Here is a 12,793-nt window from a genome sequence, read left to right as displayed (position 1 = left end):
TTTTGCACCCCGATCGTTTCGAGGGTGTCGAACAGCTCCGAGTTGTCCTGGACTATTTGAAACTGTTAATTCGTAGTGGTCCCAATGGGTAAAGAGCCTCCAGAACTTCGCCGGACATTCCTAGGGTACGAAAGCGTGCGGATAATTGCGATCTCTTTAGCGCTTAAGGGTCGTCGCTAGACTTTGAGCTTGAAAGTAAGACTCGGCGAGTTCTGCGGTATCGTAATTGGAAGAATTAAATTAAAAAAATCGACTCCATAACGCGATTTAACATTTGTCCATTTAATCAAGCCCTGCGTCCTTTACCTAGCGAGCTATGAAATTACTGGACGACGATGTTGTAATTAAAGAAAAAAAGAAAAAAAAAAAGAATGGACTTTATAAGGCGGCAGATTGAGGTTTATTGAGATTTCATCGATTTTGCCCGATTTCTTTGAGGGGTAGCGAACCGTTCCAGGGTGTCCAGGATTACTCGGGACCGATAATTCGTGGCGGTCCCGCGGGTAAAGAGACTCCAAAAGTTCGGCTCGACGTCCCTCGCCAACCTTGACTCTGAAAGTGCGCAAGTGCGCGAATGCGTGCCTTAACTCGGTACCATCGGTGTTCTACCCGGTTCTCCTCGACTCTAGTGGTAGAAGTAGGCAGAGGAAGTGCTTTCGGGGCCCGAGGGCCAAAGGCGCCGACTTTCGGTGTCGCGACGAGCCCGAGCCGGAAAGTCGCCTGCCGTTTCGCATAGTTTTCCGCAAAACTCGCCGGTAAGGGAAGCCTTCAATGGCCGCGTTTCTTCCCGTGTACTCTTACGAGTGGACAAGTGGCCCTGGAATTTTATATCACAGAGACGGGCCCTTTATTTCGGTAAAAACGCACTCGGGGAAGGACGTCGAGCCCATCGGGAGGCTTCCCATTTTGTAAAGGGCTGCCGCGGTTCGGCAGAATTTCCTCTTTAAGGGCTCTTAAGTGCACTCGCGGCTGCCTTAACCTCGTTTGAAAGGGGCGCGTCGATCCTTCCCTGATAAACCGAAGAATTTCCGAGCCGCGAAGAGGCCCCTGGTGTGGCGGTCTCCCCGATGGGGACCTCGGCTACAGGATGGGAAACTCGGCGAACGCGATGGGTAACTCGAAGGGGACCTTCGGATTGAAATTTCATATTTGATAGGCCGGAGCGCGGTTAGCTCGATCTACCGCAACCCTGTAAAATCCTGGCCCCTTAAATTTACACGCCACTGGGATATGTTATACTCGCCTTAATTGTGATACTCTAGGCGTGACATTTCCTCCCGCGTGCTTTTCGAGGGACCAGCGCCACTTATCTTTGATTCAGCATTAAAACAGCACGTCCGAAAAATCTACTCGGCGCGGGTCTCCGACCCCATTGGGGGGTTTTTTCTTTAAGGGCTTGTCACGCCCCGAGACAATTTCGCCTTTAAGCGCCCTTAGGTACACTCAGCTCGGCCTCAAACTCATTTAAAATAGGCGTGCCTTTTCACTCCCCGGCGAGTAGAGGAATTCTTTGGCCACGAAGAGGCCCCGAGCGTGGGTGGTCTTCCTCGGTATCGGAGAATTCGGAGGAGCCCACAGATTGAATTTTCATATTTGATGGACCGCCGCGTATGGGCTCGAACAAAGTGCGACAAAAACGGGGATACCTCGGCCGGAGGGGTCGTTCTTTGTCTGGGAAGATTGCTAGCAAATGTCAATGGTACCCATATTTCGCGAAGGTACATTATTCACGTCCTTCGTATTCGTCGAAATATGCTATTTTAATTAATTTAGGTACCTCTCGGAATTTCTGTTTCCCGGGGTTCGACTGCCGATAATTCCCAGATTTCGTAATTTACGACTGCAGGGCAATTATGCAATTTTCTACATCTTTAAGGGACCTTTACGGTCGAGATGTGCCGATTTAAGGGGATGCGAAAGGGTCATTTTATATATATAATTATATATACATGGCATGACATGACATAAAAAATGTTCAGAATGCCTATGAAGGAATTAAAAAAAAAAGATTGAAATCTCATGGGTGACCGGACCTTCCTTAAAGCCTCCATATTCATGTTTTATGGTTTCAAACGATTCGGTATCCCTGGTTCGGGTAAAAATTTCATAAACGAGACCTCTTTGATGCCACTTTCATGTCACCTTAATACCCTTGTCTGATCTAGGATTCGAAAATCCCTTTGAGTCCGGTCTCGTGATTACTTAGAGTGCCTTCTTGGGTGAACAGGCCACGAAGAAGATGTCGAGGTTCCTGGAGGATTCCAGCCCACCGGGCCTGGGCTTTTCAGCCGCTTATCACGAGCCTCGGCGCAATGGTCATCCTCGGGCTTGACCAGCGGCTCCCCGGTGTTAACAGAGAGAGAAAGAGAGACGACCACTCGATCTCCCGACTCGACGAGAGATGAGCGATCTACAAGCCACCCTCGAGTTCTCTCTCGAGCTCTGCAAGTTCTACAATGTCGATCTCTTTCAGCGAGGGTGAGTAAGCCGCTCTCCTTTCGACGTGGATTTGAAGAGCGAAGTACGTGCCATTTTGATCATTTTATTTACCCCTCGATGTGCCCTCGCTTCTAATAGGTTTTATTTTTTACCGGCGTATCAGCTGGGAGGAAGGGAGGCACTCGTCGCTCTAACTCCTCGGAAATTAACGCGGGGATGGCTTTGCGTATATTTTAAAAGTTATTCTTCGAAGGACCCCGAAATTCCCACGGCTTGGAATCTCGGGGAATCTGGCGGAACGATTATTAAAATCCTTCTCAGCCTCTTAACCGCTCGCGTCGTCATTGATTTCAGGTACTATCAAATTCGCACGGCCCTCAGGGTGTCGCCGAAGCTTCCGGTCAAGGTTGAAGTCAACCAGATGCGCAACCGTGAGTCCAATTTTATCCTCAAAGGGTCACATCTCTCGGATTTCCAGATATTAATTCGGGGGGTTGCACGATTTCGACTTCTCGAATTCATTTCTTTTTTTTTTTTTTTTTCATTCTGACAATTTCTACAGTTTTACGCTTTTCACGTTCCCGATGCAAGTCCTTCTTCCTCCTCCTTATAAAAAGTGCGGTCGATCTGGTAATCTGGATCGGATAGAAATTCACCACGAAGCTAGAGATTGTTTTTTTTTTTTTTCAAATTTATCGCAAATTTATCCGGAGGTACGGCGGTGTCATCTCGTATGCACCAGATATTATACTTTATAGCCGTTAAAACGACCACGTTGGTTCTAGCTAGGTTTACTCGAGCTAAATATACTTCGACCAGTAATGGGTGTATCTATTCGGTCCTCGGGTTCGCGTATGAAGAGTTAACCTGGGTTGACTGACTCGATAACACGGTTGCTCTATCTGACATCGATTAGGCCCACTTATCCAGGCGTATCATTATTCCCGGAGTAAATTCTAAATATCCAGCGAGAAGAGGTAAACGCAACAAGCCCTATGAAATAAACTTAAATCGCCATTGTCAATTCGATTGTCCATTTTTCACGGATTTTGGCCCCGCACCCACGGGACGGGGTCCGCTAGATTAAACCATTAACCGTAGGTTAAACTTATCAAAGGGGGAGCAATCGGTTTTATTAAATCACTGGCCGTGCGGACAGATCGCAGCCTCCGATGCAGATCATTTTTTAAATGCCGCCCCAGTTCTACGTAGGCCTGGTCAAGCTAAATATAATTCTCCTTGGGTTTACTCTTGGTTTATTTACTCACGAGTTTTCGCGGGATCCACTCGCCGAGCTGGACTCTGGTTCCTCTTCTAATTTGCAGAGCGATGTTCCCGGTGGAAAATTAATCAACCCTGGTGGGGTATTTATCAGGCTCGATGAGACAGGTGCGATGCTCCATCCTCTCGAGTATCTCCCGATGGATGGAAGTCAAAGTATCGGGGAAAAGAGATACAAAAAATAAACAATGCGTAGGAATAATCGAAACCTCTGTATTAAAGATATAATTAACACGTAGGATTAATCACCCCTCGTGGTTCTTACGTGACGCGATCGCTTATGATTTCCTTCGGCACAGTTTGACTTTTCATTTATGCCACTTTTTCTTATTTCACACTAAGTGTCAATAAATATAATTATTTCTGATAGAGTATAGTATGACAAGGATTTTTAATGGATAGCAACTTTGAGGCTTTTATTTATTCTCCGTGTATGGTATAATTCTGCACCGGATCGATCGACTATTGACTGATCGGGCCTTTGTTTCCAGACTCGTTGGAGGCTCCAGGGACGAGCAAGCGTTTCCAGATCCTGTACCGCAACGAGGAGGTAACCCTGGGGACGTCGGTCCTGTTCCGGGCGCACGTCCTGGTGCACAGTCACAAGATCGAGGAGGCCCTCTCGCGTACGCACTTCAACCTGGGGGTCGAGCTCTGGTTCAGCGAGCCCACGCAGCCGGGGAACATGGCTTGCGTGTCGTCGAGGTAACGCTCTAATTAGTCGGCCCGGTCTCCTCGGGGAAGATCGTTACGGCCGTCTAACCCGGCTAACGGGGGGATCGATCTCTCACGGCCGTTCGGTCCATTGTCTTCCTCCAGAGCGCTGCAGCTCAACTTCACACCCACGAAGGGCCTTCACTATCACTTGCCGGTGCTCTTCGATTACTTCCACCTCGCCGCGGTATCCATCACCATCCACGCCTGCCTGGTGGCTCTTCACCAGCCCTACATCAAGTCGGTGTCGATGAGTATGACCGAGGGGGAGAAATATTTACGGATATTAGCCGATAACCGCTCTTGCCCCCCCCCCCACGAGATATCCCGGCACGTGTTGGAAGAGGTGCACCCGAGATGCAAGAAACAATACGAGCCTACTCTGACACCTGTAAAGGGAGGGATCTCCCGAACCCACGTGTCGTGTCGCGAGGCGACTTGGCGGAATCGGTCGAGTCAGTCTGGACCTTCTATTATCAGTTTAGACCTTCTATTATCAGTCTGGACCTTCTATTTACTCTAAGGGCCCGTTGCCCCGACATTTGAAATAGAATCCTTAAGGTGATAAGGAAGTGGTGTTAAACAAGTCGGAGAACGGTACCGATGACAAGTTTTACCAATTACCCATCCCGAATGTACAGATTGTAAAGAAGGTACTCCTGAAATTGCAATTTTAAGAAAATTTCTTTATGGGATTAGGGATTAATTCATTAGAGTCGATCACCCAATTTTCGAGATTAATTAATTATTGTGATATTTTGCGTTAATCCCGGTTCGTGCAACCGGTCCTAAATGTTGCTAGGCTAGTACTAGCAGTAAGAGCGGTTAAGGGAATTTTACGCCGTTTAAATTTATGCAAAATAATGCGTTTAGAGTCGCATTATGGCGGGTTACGTCGTTTAACGACACGACACGTGGGCCCATGGCTTAATACTCGTTACCGGGTCGTGTCGGATAAGTAAGCCGAGGTTTCTCCGGCATCGATTGCGGGGTGAGAATTACGAGCGAGAGAGCACGTGTGCAAGTGATCACCGCGATATGCATTGACGATGTCGGAGATGTTCAAGTTGCGGTACTTTGCCTTAATGCAATTGCGGGTAATTGCCGCTTTTTGCAGGTACCACTGGGCTCGGGAAGCGAGGGGTCGATGTTTATCGACGTGGCCGATGGCAGGGTTTGTAATCGCGGTAATGGGAACGCTTTATCATTTTTATTCTTTTTTATTCCCCCCCGATGTAGAGCCGTCGACGTAATTTTAGTTAGTTAGTTTCTTGACACGCCGGTCGGGGGTATTTTCCGCGTCACTCGCGATTACCTTAAATAACTTTAACGCGGGTGTAATGTTAATTTTATAAATTGGCGTAATTACCGGCACGCCACACGTCGGCCGGATAAATATTACTTTACTTTGCGCCCTGCCGTCAGGGGAAACGAATCGCTGTTAATGTACACTGGGTCAGTGACACAGTGGGAAATTAGTCGGTTAATACCGGGAGACCAGGCAGGAATTAGATTAAAGGAACAGGAAACTTCTGGGTGTATTTATGGACGCGATGTGGTCACATTAATGGCTCTATGGGGGTTCACGGCACGGCAGCAGGGTCGCTTTTAATTTGATTATATGATATCGGACTGGTACATACTGTTTTTTTTTTTAATTTTCTTTTTCAACCAAAGTACCCCTTCAACTACGTTACCAAATTAATAATGACGAAAAAACCTAAATATTTCTCTCCCCTCTCGTGAGCTTCCTCTCGTCTCTCCGAACCCATTACCATGAAATATCGTTCTCGTTTCATGCCGGGATAGGAAGAGCATCCTGCACTACGTACAGAGTTGGTGAGTGGGCCGATAAATTAGTTTCCAACTTGTACCATCAGCTTCAATCCCTTAATCACGTTTCGTTCTCCTTTTTCCATCGCAGCGCCCCACGAGGAGGGAAGCCTTGGCTGCAGGTGAAGCAGCCATCGGCGAACGGAGATAGCAGCGTCCTCTTCGGGAACATCGTACGTATTTTTATCTTTTGCAGCATTATCTTTCAGCTATCCGGCGCACCGAAACGGCACCATTTATACGGATTTACCGACGAGTCGGATTTCCCGCAGGAGAGCACGACGCGATGCGTCGGCTCGGCGACGAGGATGCAACACGCGAGATTGGTCCAGCAAGAAGTGACGAGGCTACTTTTAGCAGCTCGCGAATCGCTGCTGACCGATTTGGCGGACCTGGCTCGACTTCTTCCCCCATGGCAGCAAAGGGCCCTCGAACTTGCCCAGAACACTCACAAAGAAGTAACGAAGGTTCGTCCGACCCTGAAAAAACTTGGCGGGTCCTCGGAAATATCGTTTGGACAGGGAGGAGGGAAAGAGAATCACGCGGATGTCTACGGATGGTGGCTAAACGGAAACGTATTGCAGATGATCAACACCGAGGAGGCGGATATAGCTCAGCTGTGTGCCCAGAATATCGTCCTTTGGCAGCATTTTTTGGAAGCCTTCTCCGGGCGCGAGGTCGTTCACCAGCACTTGGCTCGGATACATCACCAGCTTAGGGTATGGAGTCGATGACGATTTTGGATGTTGGAGAGGGTAGCGATTCCTTTTGAACGACATCCGTTCACCAGGTGAAGAGGTTCGCGGAGGGCTTCTTCGTCCTGGAGAACCCCAGATCCTCGGCAGCCGGGTGCTACGACGCCAACTATCAATCCTACCAAGCAGTCAGCGAAGCCGTAAGGAGATCTCGCTACTTGGCGTCCCTGCCTCCGTTGCCGGTCCATTGTCCAGAGCTGGACGGAGACCTCCACTCGTTGCCGCTGATCTTCGAGGACCAATACGCGAACATGCAGCAGCGACACAGAAACAGCAGTAAGGCCCAGCGACCTGGCAAGACCCCTAACCCCTCGTTCCCCCAAGACCCCGAGGAGATCCAAGAGCCGCGACCAAGTTCGATTCCAAGCAAGCGATTCTCATCGGGCCCAAACCTAGCCCCGACGAGAGTCCGATAAACCGTTTCTCTAGAGGATTTCTCGACAGTCCCCAGCATGGACGACTGCAGCTGCGGGATCTCGGCGATCCTGGAGTCCCGGGCGATGGGTGTCTGGTCCCCAAGGAGCGAAGGTGCCTGCCAGGACCTGGGATCCATCCAAGGCCGGCTGATGTTGGCTCCCTCGGCGCTCCCGGCCAGACACAGCAAGTCCCTGGACCAGCTGGGCCCGGACCTGGTGCCTCTCCAGCCCAGGACTTCCCCGAAGACTCTGCCGAGGTCGGCGTCGACTCAGCTCTTTCCCAGGCAGAGAGGTGGATCTCGTAACGTGACACCACCGGCCACTGTTCCTTCTAGAGGTCGCACGAGATCGACAGTACCGTCCAGCTCCTCTCTATTTCCTGGCACGGGTCAGCAAGCCTGCTCGGCACCGAACCCATCCCTGAGCTCGACCCCCGTAGTCACCCTGCCCAGGGCCAAGTCTACGCAGATGCTCGTGCCTCGGTCCTGTCGAGACCACGTCGAGCGCGAGTCGACGTCCATCACGTCCCTGCTCGCTGCCATGTTCCCCGAATTGCCACCGAGCGGTCACTTCCCCGGCTACCGACCCTCCTCCAAGTCCCGCGATCAGAGTCTGACAGTACCGTCGTGCTTGGACCTGGCTCAGTTGGCGGGTTGCTTGAATTCCGAGAGCAGAGCTGCCAGTATTCTGGCCGAAGGTACTCGAAGTCAACGATCGGCCCCCATGCGCGGAGTCCCAGGCTCCCAGGGCGTTCCCGACCGTTCAACCACCTCTGCTTCCAGGTACCCACTCTCTGGACACCAGGAGGATCAGGCTGGAGCCTAGGAGCCACAGATTGGCGCCTCGACAGCCACTCGCCCCGGCCAAGACCGACCAGACCAACTACCTTGGCAAGGGCACCGCCAACGGAGGAGGGTTCCCTGCTGACCAGCAAGTGCGACACACGGCCACCCTCGACAGGGCCACGTACAGGGCGAATGCCAGGAAGTACGGCAATCAGTCCGGCGGTAAGTATCACACGAATAGCCTGGAGTCCCGTCGATTCCACACGACGGGGAGGACATCGACCCAGGACCAAAGGAGCAGGGAGACCAAGGAACCGAACGGCACCCTGCCGGCGAACAGACACGCGCTGCTGCTGGACCCGTTCAATAAGAGGTCCGGGGTCACCATCGACTCCTTCCTCTACAGGACCAATGGCACCAGCGGAAGGACCCAGGACAGCGAGGACAGGATAGAAGTGGACGCTCCGAAGAGGCCGAAAAGTACCGACAGACTCTCTGAAGCGAGCGACAGGAAAGATTGCTGCGAGTCTTACCGCGATAGGAGAAGGGACGAGGACAGGCGGAGCAAAGCTTCCAAGATAGAGATCCCGGATTACGGGGATAAGTATGGCAAGGCCCATGGGGAGAAAAGGGCCATGGAGGCGGAACCACTCTACGAGATAATCGCCCTTAAGGTCGAGGCGGAACAGAGAACCGAGAGGCGGAAGGGCAGGCACGGGAGGAGACCTCACTCGGCTCCAGCTATGGAAGCTGAGAGGCCCAAGGAGGACGTCAAGAAGTGTGCCCATCTGCCCAGGAAGCCGGCTCCTCCACCTCCGGCGTATCAGGACCAGGGTTGGGTAGGTAGAAAACCATGATGTACCATAGAACTCTTACGTTTTACGTGGTCGTTTCCACGTTTTTGGATCGATTTTGTGCAAGGACCTTGGTAATAAGATAATGAGACGTTCATGAAAATTCCCAGGACCCTGCCACGGCTCCGCTGCCCAAGGTTCGCCATCCGCCACCGCCCATGACCAACGTCCTCGAGGTGGAGAACAACAATAAGATAATCCTCAAAGTCGAGCCCATCAAATCTCCCATGGAGCCCTGTGCGACGACCAATGGGGCAGCGACCAATGGAGTGACTCCCGTCTCGGACACGTCAAGTGGAATCGTTCCACCTCCTGGGGCGAAAAGGCTGAGGTGCGCCAGCGTACCAGTCGCCCAGAACAAGGTCGTGGTTCCTAGGAGTGCGGTGTCCTTGCCTTGCATGCCCATCCGCGACAGCAAAGACAGTCTCACCACCAATTTGTCCATCCTCCCGACCCCTCTGAGTCCACCATCCTCCAGACCCAGCAGTCCAGCTACCAGCTCCAGCTCCAGCAACCTGACCTCCGAATGCTCCGGCTGGGTAAGCAGTGGAGACACCTCCAGCTCGGAACAGCGGAAAGCGAAACTGTCCAGCGAGCAACTGCGGCAAAAGCTGTCTAAAATCGTCCCCAAGAAGGAGAGGCCCGACAAGGAGAACCTCCTGGAGCACTCCTACGAGGAGGTTCGTCTACCTCCTCCGAAGATGTTCCAGGACGAGCCGCCACCCCCTGAGGAGTTTCGAGACCCTCCCGCGCCCATTGATAACCCTCTCTACCACGTCTACGAGACCGTCAAGAGAACCAGGAGTCCGAAACGCAACAAAACTGCTCCTTGCAGTCCCCAGAGGAGCAAGGACCGCGACAAGGACAGGGATAGCGCCTTCGGGGGCAGGGATATCTGCCTGGACTGCTACCAGGAGGGGAAGGAGTTGCTCCAGTCGACTCAGGACGAAGTGATCAATTTTAAAAAATGCAAGGAGGAGTTCAAGCGTCAGCTCAGCTTCCCTGGGAAGATTTACAGGTGAGATTGGGCGCTTTCCTGCTGGAGGGCAAAGAGGGACGAGAAAGGCCTTGGTAATACCCTTCCACTTTGCAGTATTTTTCGTTCACCTTGGTTATTTGAATTTTTAAGCGGCATTTTAACTTTTCTCAATATTACAGAAATATAAATTTAATCCCGATCTTTATTTATTTTTCTTGGTGAGGTTGACCTGATTTTATATCATATATTAAATTATAATTTCTATTACACGGTATTCTTAAGTTATCCTCGTTTCCGCGGCTTTTAATGGGTTTACGTTATTCTTAAGTTCTTTTCGTTTCTTCCTCCCATCAGACAGCGTAAGGAATCGCGTTTGCGTTTCCTTAAGCGCACCCGCTCCCTTGGCAGCGGAGACCTTCCGACCCCGTCGTCGGTCGGTCCTCTAAGATACCCTGTGCCTCGTAGTGACTACCCGACGCTGGCCTCGACCTTGCCATACTTCCACATCAGTGACGAATATCGACTCTTCTCCCCGGAAGGTGCGCATCTCATTATTTGCGTTCACGGCCTCGACGGAAACGCCGCGGACCTGCGCCTTGTCAAGACTTATCTGGAGCTGGGGCTTCCGGGGGCTCACCTGGACTTCTTGATGTCGGAGAGAAATCAGGTGGGTTGATTATCAATTTTTCTATATTTATAGATGAGAGGTAGAAATAAGAGTAAGCGATCAAAATGGTATTCATCTCCTATACCGAGAGGATAGCCCTGTGGAGTAATTATCCAGTCCTGTGACATGTCATTGACATGTTAGAGGGGGTTAAAGCTAATCGGGTCCGTTGATATCAAGGGTGACACCTTCTCCGACTTCGACACGATGACCGACCGGCTGGTGGCGGAGATCCTGCACCACATCGAGACTTCCGGGCTGAATCCGACCAAGGTCAGCTTCATCGGACATTCCTTGGGGACCATCATCATCCGCAGCGCTTTGACGCGACCTCAGCTGCGTCCTCTTCTGCCTCGTCTGCACACGTTCCTCAGCCTCAGCGGGCCTCACCTGGGAACCCTCTACAATACCAGCGGCTTGGTGAACGCCGGTAAGTTAAGTGTCAGGTGAAAAGTCAAGTATCAAGACCCGTCTCTTCGTCGTAAACTGGAGGTTAAACGTACCTAACGCTTTCCAGGCATGTGGTTCATGCAGAAGTGGAAAAAGTCCGGGTCCCTACTGCAGCTCGCGATGAAGGACTCGTCGGACGTCAGGAGGTCCTTCATGTTCCGGCTCAGCCAGAAGAGCAACCTGCAGAATTTCCGCCACGTCCTGCTTTGCGGCAGTGCCCAGGATCGCTACGTACCTCTTCACTCGGCTCGCATCGAGCTCTGCAAGGCCGCTGTGAGGGATCTCTCGGACCAAGGTAACCCTAACCGAGTCCAACCTCGGCATCCTCTTCATCGTGTTTTCCATACGAGATGTAAGACAATCGGTTCTCAAAGAAGAAAGTCGGTTTCACTGATTAGCCCTTCGGCCCATACCTTGTCGTGACGTTGTCCCGTTGTTAATCAACCGATACCCTCCGAAACGTTCTGATACATTTTCCCCCAGGTGCGGCATATCGAGAGATGGTGAACAATATATTGTACCCGGTGATGTCAGCCTCAGGGGTGAGTCTGGTCAGGTACGACGTTCACCACGCCCTGCCGCCAACGGCGAACGCTCTGATCGGCCGGGCCGCGCACATCGCCGTCCTCGACTCCGAGCTCTTCATCGAGAAGTTCCTTTTGGTGACAGGCCTCAAGTACTTTAGATAAGGGACGTGATTTCCCTCAGTCGGGACGAGTCGCCCCGGTGTGTGCCTCCGATTCGATTTCGACGGCTGGTCCGATCGAGCCGGGAGATCGCGCCTTGGAGATGCCGAAGACGTCGGGCCCGGACCCGAAGAGGGGACCGGAGGCTCCGAATTTCCGAAGACCCTCGCCTCGGAGACCGAACCCGCGACCTTGCAGAGGAAACCCGCTCAATTCTCAACTAGTGTTGTCTACTTCGTTAAGTGATCGCCCTGACCGATTCGGAGCGACCGCGATGTGGCGTCCGTAGGGTAGCGAGAAGATCCTCCGGAGGCGCAGCATCCTGGGTCCTTGGCGGATGTCCTTGCGATCCTTCGACTCAAGAGTGACCCCGAAGGGGACTCTTCCCCCAGGACTGGTCAACCCTCCGATTTCCCGATACTTTCTCGGAGAAAAGGAAGCTTCTCCCGAGGGGAAAATCCTATCCCGATACAGAGGCATCCGCGTTATCGACAGTTCCTTTTATCTGACTAGATAACATCATAGGACATCGTGATATCCTGTAAACCTGGCGAAAGGTCTCTCGAGGGTCTTCAAGAGGCTGTTATAGTTAATTAAGTAGTTGAATTTCCTTTTCTTTTTTTTTTTAATGAGAGAGAGAGAAACTCCCAGTTTTGGGTAGCGTCATGGATTTGAATTGTGCCGGTTGTTCGGCATCTTCCTCGCGGTAGGTCTTTGATGGCGACTCCTCTGGTTTATGCTGCGACTCCGGGATATCCTCTCGGGCTAGTGGGTATGGATAAGTGCGAGGACATTAAAACGAACTCTCCGGCCCGCGTATGACGCGACGAAATTCGCTGAATCGAAGCGTGAGACTTTTCTAAGATCCGTTTATGGCGGCGCGAGGCGAGGCCGTCGTTAAACGACCCTCGACCACTCGGCCCGCTGTCGTCAC

The 12,793-nt window shown here is 51.7% G+C and overlaps 1 protein-coding gene across 1 annotated transcript; it reads left to right on the top strand.

The window, feature by feature from the left end:
* Window positions 1–2,395: 2,395 nt before the first annotated feature.
* Window positions 2,396–12,557, top strand: LOC105701935. Its single transcript, XM_012429095.1, has 16 exons — window positions 2,396–2,478; window positions 2,794–2,870; window positions 4,212–4,425; window positions 4,540–4,674; window positions 6,244–6,273; window positions 6,359–6,440; window positions 6,540–6,734; window positions 6,852–6,986; window positions 7,058–7,298; window positions 7,467–8,135; window positions 8,221–9,062; window positions 9,188–10,095; window positions 10,522–10,723; window positions 10,904–11,153; window positions 11,241–11,468; window positions 11,657–12,557. Exons 1-16 carry the CDS (start codon window positions 2,402–2,404, stop codon window positions 11,860–11,862), a joined length of 4,491 nt encoding a protein of 1,496 aa, XP_012284518.1. The 5' UTR covers window positions 2,396–2,401; the 3' UTR covers window positions 11,863–12,557.
* The last annotated feature ends 236 nt before the right edge of the window (window positions 12,558–12,793 follow it).

This window comes from Orussus abietinus, unplaced genomic scaffold (genome assembly GCF_000612105.2).
Source record: "Orussus abietinus isolate OABI.00-Male unplaced genomic scaffold, Oabi_2.0 scaffold22, whole genome shotgun sequence".
Taxonomy (NCBI): domain Eukaryota; kingdom Metazoa; phylum Arthropoda; class Insecta; order Hymenoptera; family Orussidae; genus Orussus; species Orussus abietinus.
This window is presented reverse-complemented; position numbering and strand designations above follow the sequence as displayed.